This window comes from Bison bison, unplaced genomic scaffold (assembly GCF_000754665.1).
Source record: "Bison bison bison isolate TAMUID 2011002044 unplaced genomic scaffold, Bison_UMD1.0 scf7180017864057, whole genome shotgun sequence".
Lineage (NCBI taxonomy): Eukaryota > Metazoa > Chordata > Mammalia > Artiodactyla > Bovidae > Bison > Bison bison.
The window spans coordinates 5,189,243-5,199,750 of NW_011494629.1; the positions used below are offsets into that span (position 1 = coordinate 5,189,243).

At 44.3% G+C, this 10,508-nt stretch overlaps 1 protein-coding gene across 1 annotated transcript in view; it reads left to right on the forward strand.

The window, feature by feature from the left end:
- The window catches only part of PTCH1 (patched 1), a 70,943-nt gene that overhangs the window by 45,381 nt on the left and 15,054 nt on the right, over positions 1 to 10,508 (forward strand). The window contains exons 14-18 of the mRNA XM_010836064.1: positions 695 to 1,097; positions 1,519 to 1,828; positions 6,448 to 6,590; positions 8,605 to 8,788; positions 10,261 to 10,508. Of these exons, the coding sequence (XP_010834366.1) occupies positions 695 to 1,097; positions 1,519 to 1,828; positions 6,448 to 6,590; positions 8,605 to 8,788; positions 10,261 to 10,508 (1,288 nt within the window). The remainder of the gene's footprint in view (positions 1 to 694; positions 1,098 to 1,518; positions 1,829 to 6,447; positions 6,591 to 8,604; positions 8,789 to 10,260) is intronic.

The following is a 10,508-nucleotide window of genomic DNA, read 5'->3' on the forward strand; positions in this document are numbered from 1 at the left end:
TCGGGAGGACGTCAGAGTCACGGTGTAGTTAACAGTGTGCTGGACACAGGGGAGATGATAGAGGGTGCTTCCTCAGGGGGACGTCAGAGTCACGGTGTAGTTAACAGTGTGCTGGACACGGGAGATGATAGACAGAGGGTGCTTCCTCGGGAGGACGTCTGAGTCACGGTGTAGTTAACAGTGTGCTGGACACAGGGGAGATGATATACAGAGGGTGCTTCCTCAGGAGGACGTCAGAGTCACGGGGTCTCTCCCCTCCCTCGAGCATCCTCAACAGCCCCGAGGTTGTGATACAGTGGTCATTGTTTATCACACACCAGTGTTGCTGATCATTGGGAGTGGGTTGTATCCCTATGGGCAGAACAATGGTTTAATACCACTATCTGGAAAAAGTATCACCCTTTGGGTGGTTTGGTTTTTGAGTCTTTTTTTAAAGGAATTCTGCATTAAAAAGGTTCATCAGCATGTAACTTGATTTTTGTCAGCCAGATTCAGGATCAAGCATCCATTTGGCCCCCTTTGACTTATGTCTCTGTCCAGATAGATAAACCAGATGATGTTTGTGGAGTTCAGTGATAACATTTTGTTCCTAAATCAGAACTATGTAAAGTGGGTAGAATCAGTCATTGGCAAAGATGAAGGCATTGTTTCCTTGTTTCAGTATCCCACTGCAATATAATTCCCCCTCTTTCAGCCCCTGTGTCAGCAGAGTGATTCAGGTTGAACCCCAGGCCTACACAGAGACTCACGATAACACCCGCTACAGCCCCCCCCCCCCCTACAGCAGCCACGGCTTCGCCCATGAAACCCAGATCACCATGCAGTCCACGGTACAGCTTCGCACAGAGTACGACCCCCACACGCACGTGTACTACACCACTGCCGAGCCACGCTCCGAGATCTCCGTGCAGCCCGTCACCATGGCTCAGGACACACTCAGCTGCCAGAGCCCCGAGAGCACCAGCTCCACAAGGGACCTGCTCTCCCAGTTCTCTGACTCCGGCCTCCACTGCCTGGAGCCCCCCTGCACCAGGTGGACACTTTCATCTTTCGCTGAGAAGCACTATGCTCCTTTCCTCTTAAAACCAAAAGCCAAGGTAATTACCAAAACAGAAGACTCTATTCTTCAAAAAATAACAAAGCAGGCGCCTTTGAAATTCATTAGATTGCTTCTTCAGATGTGATACATTTCAGGCCTCCTAAGGAGTCAGCCCATTTAGAGCTGGAGGCCATTTTAATGAGCTCATCTTCTACAGGCATGAATCTATATGTGGCAAATGTTTCTTTCAAATTTGCATCAACTCCTTGCATTTTTAACATTTTATACTTTGTGAGCTTGTTTTAAAATGCATTTACCATGATTTTCTGTTTTTATTGCTCTGGAAAAACGACCCCTACATGCTATTTCCAGGCAGTATTATGGTAAGAATGAGGTATAAACCAAACAGCTCATCTTTGTCGAGAGAGGCTCGGTTATGTTCCTCTGGGTCTGATCTCGGGCCCCTTATTCTGTTGCAGGTCGTGGTGATCTTCCTTTTCCTGGGCCTGCTGGGGGTCAGCCTTTATGGGACCACCCGAGTGCGTGATGGGCTGGATCTTACAGACATTGTGCCTCGGGAAACTAGAGAATATGACTTTATTGCTGCACAGTTCAAATACTTTTCTTTCTACAACATGTATATAGTCACTCAGAAAGCAGATTACCCGAATATCCAGCACTTACTTTATGACCTTCATAAGAGTTTCAGTAATGTGAAGTATGTCATGCTGGAAGAAAATAAACAGCTTCCCAAAATGTGGCTGCACTACTTCAGAGACTGGCTCCAAGGTAAGATGCTGCTGGAGGGCACTCATCCTTTGTGAACATTCACCGTTTGGTCTTTGGTGTGTTCGATTTCCACAGGTTCTCTTTGTTCACTTTACTCAAGTGTTAGATCATAATGTAACACTGACATGTTTCATTGAGTTCTAAGGATTGCTTAAAATTCTTATATAGGCTCTGGGACAGCTCCCAAATCTGGTTTTTACCTGTAAAACAATGCAAACAATTCAAATAGCCAATTGAGAAACTTCTGTAAGAATTTATGAGTACACAGTAGGAAATGGGAAAGTAGGTTATAAAATATGGAGCTGGATGCTTCTAGTACTCTTTTTTTTTTTTTTTTTGAATAGTGGTTAGTTTGGTGACCAAGTGAAATTCAAATGTTGATGGAATTTCTAGGCTGACTCGCTGCCAGATCATAGCTTACTATACCAGTAGTTTGCATCATTGGAGAATATAATTTAAAATTCCATATTTTGACTATCTCTTGACTTGGCATATGAAATAAACTTAAATGCTCAATCGCATCTGATAGTATATCATAAATAATCGATTCTGCTTTAAAATGTCTTTCTTCACTTCTTACCTTGTCCTTAGAAACATTTCTAGGAAATAGTAGTAAACTGGAGAGAAAGAGGGCCTAAATTTGCTCCTAATTGTTGACTGAATATGAATGTATTCAGTAATTCTAAGAACATCTGTTCATTTATTATGTGTTGACACATGCAAAGTGGAGTGGAGAATCAAGATAATTATACACACAATTCAAGCAAAAATATTCTTACCGCAATACCGAAATAATTATGGCCCCAACATTTTTTGGCTTAAGTTATCCAAATGATTGTCTTAATTTCCCACTTAATTAGGCTTGTTTAAATACAGATTTAAATGCCTTTTATGGTCTTAAGTCAGTACACTTGTATGTAAAGATTAAGCAGCCAGTTTCCCTGTGATTTTGCATGAAATGGTAAACAATGTAAATTCGATTGAAAATCGTTCAATACAGATTCTAGCTTTGACTCATGTTCCCAGAATTTTGTTCTTGCGTGTATTATCACATTTGAGCTCTTTCTCAGGAAGGCAAAGAGGACTACATGACATTAACAATATTTTTTAACATGCTTATGAGATTAACTTAAATTTGTTACAGGTCTTATTTTTTACAGTAGTATGGGAGGCTGTTTTTTTTTTTTTTTCCCCAGATAATGAATCAAAAGAGGACCCAGAAAGTTGAGAGATCCCCTGCTTTTCATTTTTTCCCCTTTGGCCAAAGACATGCAAATAACTTGCCACAAATAACAAAGAGGTCTGCAGAGCACTGCCAGTATCTGAGCGAAGAAGGGTTATTGTGGAATTGATTCCAGTGTCTTTGGCCATTCCTTTGGATGCTCAGTATGGCATGTTAGGCGGAGCTTGGGAAGGAGGCAGCAGGGCATTGTCTCCAGGCAGTGCAGAAAGCTAACCTTTTTATAGCGTATTATAAATTATCCTCATGCTTTCATCCCTTTAAAGACCTAAAACATTTGGACTTGAGAATCTTTTTAAAAGGTGTGCTTGAATCCTGTTTTCATTGCTAAGTGAACAACACCCATCTAGACCAAGTAAGATCCATTCATGGCCCCTGATCTGGGTCCCAGCCAGACCAGATCTCTGCTTCTGACTCTGCCAAGGTCCAGCAGAGCGCTGTACACAGAAGGCCAGATACTGGGACCACCAGCTGCCTAGATGCTTTTCAGGCCTTTTGTGTGGTTGATTTGGTCTTTGAACATTTATTTCTTCCAAGGAAGTAGTTGTCCTTGAATCCGCTTTCCTTAAGAACATTTTGGGTAGTTATAAGTGATGGGACCCCCATTAGAAAACCATGTCAATCCCATAGGTCTTTAGCAACATTCCAGTGGTCTTTTTAAGGGAGGAGGGGTTTACTCATAAAAATATATAATCGAAATACAGAAAGTATCTCAAATGTCACCTTTAAACATATATGCAAATGAGGTGGCCTTAGTGATAAAACCGTATTGCACAAATGGTGTTTGTTTATATTTCACACTTCATTACACAAATAAAGTTTAGATTAACATTTTCTTTTTAAGCTCTTATATCAAAGAAAAATTGGCAATAGGGATAATTAACTCAAAACTTCACACTAGAAAATAATTTCTGGTATAAAATATTTTCAATGAAAAAGTTAGCCAAAATTTCATGTTTTGCTGTAAAATAAGTGAAACATCACAATTCTTTGCTGCAGGGCATGTGTTGGAATATGAAGCGTTAGCCAAGGGAAGAAGCAAATTCCTGTTCCTTGTTTTGTGTCAAGATTCTGTAATTTGTGTGCACTTAGGCCAAAACTTATTACTTGAGTTTTTTGATAATTAGTCAGAAAATAATATACTAATTATGAAAGAACTTAGCTTTTCTATGAAGTCAGTGATTATTTCTCATTCATCCTGAAGCCCCAGTAGAGTGAATGGCGAGTAGGGGCCAGCAGCGTCAATGATGAGTTGAACTAAAATAAATAGCCAGTGGGGGGTGACCTCCCCAAATCAAATCCTTCTTTCTTTGTCTCACTCGAGGGTGTCTTCAGAGTATAAATATCCAACAACTGCACTCAGATTTTTGGGACCCCTGATTGCCACTTTGTATCATTGATGCCCATGTTAGCTCTGCTGTCTTATCCTTGAGGCTCCGACAAATGCTTCCTGGGCACTGCAGTGCATTCAGGGCAGTTCAGAGCATCTGTGGTTCAAGCCAACTCTGGAAGAGGCTGCCTCTTCAAAGGTTAACTCCAGCACTTAGCTGCTGTGTGACTTTCCTTACGTCACTTCACCATTCTAAGCCTCAGTTTTCTCATCTGTAAAAGAATACTAGCAGGCTTAAAAACTCATGAGGTTTTAAGAATTAAATGAGAGGTAGTCAGTGTAAAATGCTTAGACAGCCCCACACTCACTATAAGCCTGAGCTGCTCCTCAGGATTAGCAGGTCAAGAGGAAAGGGTTAAAGTGCCATGGAAGCCACAAAGTGATGAAAATTCTATTACGGTGAGGAAACCAGAACAGGCCTCTTTTCTGGGGGGTTGTGGGGTAGAGGTGGTTTTTTTCTCTCCTGTTTGTTTTTTTTCAAAAGCAAAAAAAAAAAAGGCTTTAGGTAATAAAATAACATCTGTTCAATACTGAGGGTTGTGTGCATGCCTCGCTATGAAAAACAGTCTGTGTGCAAGGGAAGCACAGCCGTTCCCGGTGGTCTCCCCACCCAGCGTTGCAGTCGCTCCACACTCCCCAAACAGGGCCTTCTTTCACCACGGAGCCCGCGGGCCTCATCCCCAAATTGTTCCTGTGAAAACAATGCCCACAGCAAAGGTTTAGAGAAGATCAGACAGAGAGGGACAGAGAGCATGAGAGAGGGTCTGTGCTTTCCTCTTCCCTCAACTTCAGCCCCCATTTTGAGCATGAAAAACAGAACCAGTTCTGTGTGTTGGGGGGAGTGGGGGGCAGGTGACTTTGAGGTGACTGAAGACGCTCCCTCCGTTCCTACTGATCACGGCTAACCTGTGCGTGTGCAGCTTGTTCAAAAGATGTGGCTTCTTAGGGGCTGGGACTCTGGCGTTCTACGTGGGAGGTGATTTGGGGGTGCAGGGCAACGAAAGGGGTGAGGGTGTCAGAGGAGACTGTGTGTGAGCCAGCAGTTGCTCAGCGCCTAAGGCCGGGTCACCAGGGCCCTGTTTTCTCTTCCAACACGCTTATCTCTTTACAGCTGTAGCCAAACCGTCAGGTCTGTAATGATGGTTTTGATTACAGAGGCCAAGCGCAGCTGTGTGTGGTGGGCTGGTGGGCTCGCCCATCCCCCAAGCCCACAAAGCTCTTTCCTTCCCCCTCCCCGGCCTTGCGGTTTGTCATCTGTTCTCACAGAGCCCCCTTGTATTGGCCTGTGGCTTCCTGTTCTCAATCTGATCCAAATTTACCCTGTGAGGTATTTCCCTGCACACATGCGCACACAAGATCCATCCTCCCCCTCCTTCACACCCCCTCTTCAAGGAAGGGTGGCAAAGAGGAAGAGAACAGTCGAGAGTGAATAGGTGTTGGCTGTGATCTTTACACAACCTGGCAGCCGATCCCACAGCTTGTGTTAGCTCCACAAGTCGAACAGATGGAACAAATTGACAGAATCATGTTCACTCACCCTGGGCTGGAGAAGCAACTCAGTTGCTGTTTGAAGTTGGGGGTTTGAATGTGTTTTTCCTGCTCTGAATGGAATTTCTGGTTGTATTGAAGAACCCATGGCTTAGTCCCTAATGTATAACAAAACAGTGTTTGAGCCTAGTGTGTCTTCCTCACCCAGCTTTCTCTTGCTTTCTTATGACCTGGGGGAGAAGAGGGCAGAGTTTGGGGTCAAAACATGTGTATTTGTTTCCTAGAAATGAATATTCCCTCCCTTCTGCCTTTTGAAGCAGTGATTATCAGCATCCTGAAGTTCATTCACGAAACACGAGTATAACGTGAAATCAAGAATAAGCAGAATACAGAATGCTTGGAGTTGATGGCGAACACTCCTCTGTCCTCAGTCCACCCCATTAGGACCAGGATCAATCTGGTTAAGAGTTATAATATATTACACACATTTGCCTTTTCTAGGACTTCAGGATGCATTTGACAGTGACTGGGAAACCGGGAAAATCATGCCAAACAATTACAAAAATGGATCGGATGATGGGGTCCTTGCCTACAAACTCCTGGTACAAACCGGCAGCCGTGATAAGCCCATTGACATCAGTCAGGTACTCTCACTGCCTTACACCTTGGGAGCTTCAGAGAGAGTTGTTGAGCAGGGCTTTGGGGCTTTTTATCCCACTGGATAACTGTGTGGCTGCGGGCAAACCAGGGTGCCTCACCTTGCTCATCTGTCGAATGGGGACAAGTGTGTTACTTATCTTCAGAGCAGTTGTCAGAGCAAAGTATAGTTGAGGCAGTGCAGATTCTTTCAGATGTTAGACATACTGTGTTGCATACTGTTCTCTTTTGAATTCTAGTCCTTGTTACCATGTCAGTCTTGGTTATATTCAAACTTGGAAAGGTGAGTCAGTTGGGTAGCAGAATTTGAAAGAACAGAAGTTGGGGTGATGGATGGGCTAGGAGAGATTACTAGCAGGATGGGAAGATTTGTTAGGTTTGATTCCTTTGGGTCACTGTGGCATGAGGGGTAGGGGAGGACAGACAGATTACTCTGTCATGAGTGAGGCAGACGGAAATGCAGATCTTTGGACCCTTCATGGACTCACTGTTATGCTTACCCCCGACGAAAGAAGAGCTGTTCCTGTTTGGTAATCATATTCTCCAGCTGCATTTGCCTCTTGGCTGTGACACTTGGATTCCAGCATATCCCCTCTGATTTCTTGGGCATGCTGGTGAGGGCATTTGGACCCTTCACATTTCAGAGGAGTCCAGTCCCACTCCTGGCTTCCCCAGGTCCTCCTCCCACTGTTCTTTGTAGCTTACTTGCTTCACCTTGAGGCAGAAAACCGTCATGCTAATGATCTTCCCAGCAGCTCTGTTTATTGTCTCCCCATTTTTGCTGGCATTAAAGGTGACAGATTTACAAAGTACATTGTTCAGAGTTATTATGGAGTGTGAACTTAGTGCTTTATGGCCGCATGCAGCATGCTGTCAGGTTTGACAAGGATGCAGGCAGAGAAGTCTGTCTGAGAGATGGCAGGGGGATGCTGGGGGCTGGGTTGGTTTTAGGGACCAGGGACACCGTGGAACAAATGTGATTGGGCCAGGCCGCCAGACATCATTTCCTCTGCCTGGGAGGGAGAAAAGCGTGCTGGGTGCACGGAGGCCTTGTGAGCTGTACTATGTAATTCCAGAGACGGCTTGAAGACATACAGTTGTTACATATCCTGTGGATTAATTGAATCCAGATCCCTGAAATTTAGTTCTCTCCCTCTCCTCCACTTTCTTCCTTTACTCTTTCCCTATTAACTTCTGTCACTGGTGTTTTTCATTTTGTTAAAGATGAAAAGTGTTGGAACCAGGTCTCCATCTGAAGTAAACAGGAAAAAATATATGCATATGTACATGTGTGTTTGTGTGTATTTGTCTCTGGATGTGTTTCACCTATACAAGGCCCGCAGACCAGCTCTGGAGGGAGCGTAGTATCTATTTGGCTTCCTCTTAGGATGTGGCACATATGCTAAATGTGACCACCTCGCTCAGACTAAGATTCCCAGAAAGACCAAGACTGTGCACCCGTCCCTTCTACTTTCTGGCGATGGACATCTTTTGAATACACAGGTCATAGGAGGCTAGTGTTAGCAAAATTTATACAGATGTTGTTTTATTTTTATAGCTCTCCTCCATTTACTGGGTGGCATTTCCTTCAGTGTTAACAGCAGAGGTTAACTGCACACAGACGTGTATGGGGATTCTTGCCAGGTTTTTTTTTCCCCTTTCCCCTCCTATAAATATGTTTCTCCAGATTGTTCATTCTCTGCCTTGGCTGCAGACACTCTTTTAGCGTTCAGATTTAATTGGTTCAGTCAATTCCTGGGCCATCTGCCGAACTGTGTGTGTGTGTGTGTATGTGTGTTATAAACATGCCGATTGTTGCATTCTCTGATAAGTGCATTTTAAAAGGAACCAAAGGTGTTCTCATGGGATTTTCTGCACTTGCAAACAGAGACATTCTCTTCTTTGTTGCAAATGCTGGTGCAGTCTCTGCTTCTCTGTAGGCAGGAGTGCATTGACCCCAAGCCCCCACTCTGAAAGTCTCCTGTTCTACCCATTTTGCAGCTGACTAAACGGCGCCTGGTGGATGCAGACGGCATCATTAACCCCAGTGCTTTCTACATCTACCTGACTGCTTGGGTCAGCAACGACCCTGTGGCTTATGCCGCCTCCCAAGCCAACATCCGGCCTCACCGTCCTGAGTGGGTTCATGACAAAGCCGACTACATGCCAGAAACCAGGCTGAGAAGTAAGTAGCCCTCCACTGGACCTGCAAGCTGGTGAGGGCTCCTTGCACCCTGTACTTCCAAGCTCAGTTATAGCCCTCATCCGTTGACACCAATTAGGGTTCAAAAGTGTAAACAGAACAATGTATTTCTTTTAGTTTAAAACTCTGGGAGACAGATGAGGATGTGTAATCAAATACAACTCATGCTCTATCACACTGAGAAATAAGAGTCTCTAATCTCTCTTTGTGCCTTTGACTCTAAAACATCCACCAGGCATCTCTCTTTAATGCCAGCTGTTCCATGTGAAAGTTGGGGACGCCTCCAGGTTGAGTGTTGTTTTACTATTGCAGAGTTTTATCACTGGGGATTATATGTTTATCTTAACTTTGTCAACTCTGGTGTTGAAGGGATTTTTGGCAAGTTGAGTCATTCCTATAAGCCACCAAGCACCTGTACTCTGTCAAAGCTGTTTAAACCGGAGCAGAAAAGTCTGTATACAACAGCGTCCTCTTCCTTTCACCTCTCAGCCCCAACTTTGAAAGGTGGTTCTGGATGGATTTAATTTGCATTTATGTTAGAGATATTAGTTGCTTATGCCTTGGGTATGAGGCTGAGGATGGACGTGAGAAAGAAGACAGTCCCTTTGCGAACATGGCTGGAGAGCAGGCGGGTTGTGCTTCCCTGTATCTAAACCTCAGAGCTTGGTGGCAAGCAGCCAAGGCTTGTCTTAATGAAAATTTATAGTTGAGATTATAATAGGGCAAATCATGTTTAGCAAGTCAGCTGAATGACCCCAAAGGGTCTGGAACACACAACGGCAGTAACTAAATGCTTGTTGTGTGAGGATTTCTTCCCCTGCTGCTGAAGACTTAGCATTGCATTAAAAAAGAAGCATGGAAGGTTTAAGTGTGTAAGATCACTAAAAGGATAAGAAAGTTAAGCATTTTTCTCAGTAAAGCATGACTTTCGAGTTATTTTGTTCTCATAAGTGATTAAGTAAAATGGTTTGAACTTAGTATTTTCACTTGTGTCAGTTGAACAGAAAAAAATGTTACCACAATTAAATTCTTAAGTTGTTTAGACCCATTGCAAACAAGGACTGCTTCTAGAAGATTAAAATCTAAGGGTAAATCAATATACAGATCACAGTCTCCTCCTCCACCTGCAACCCCCCTCCCCCAAAATCAAAAGTTCAGTATCATTTAAAATTTTTTAAACCGAAGACTGAAACTGTTAAGACCTTAAGACTATCAAGACTATCACTGGTATTGTTTGTCTTTCACGTTGAAAGAAGAGAAGTAAGCAGACTTTCTTGCTGAGTCCTTTCTCTCCTCATTGCACTTACGGAGAATCTGGGGACGCACGTCTGGGAGGCTAACGGTGGGACGCTTGCTGCCTTTTTTCCGCCTTCGGATGAAGCCTGTTTGCCTCTGTCAGTGTTGCCGGGAGCCCCTGACTCCTGGGCCCTCTCCCTGTTGTCTTTCCTGTGCAGTCCCCGCGGCAGAGCCCATCGAATATGCTCAGTTCCCTTTCTACCTCAACGGCCTGCGTGACACCTCGGACTTCGTTGAAGCCATCGAGAAAGTCAGAACCATCTGCAATAACTACACGAGCCTGGGGCTCTCCAGCTACCCCAATGGCTACCCCTTCCTCTTCTGGGAGCAGTACATTGGCCTCCGCCACTGGCTCCTCCTGTCCATCAGCGTGGTGCTGGCCTGCCCGGTCCTCGTGTGCGCCGTC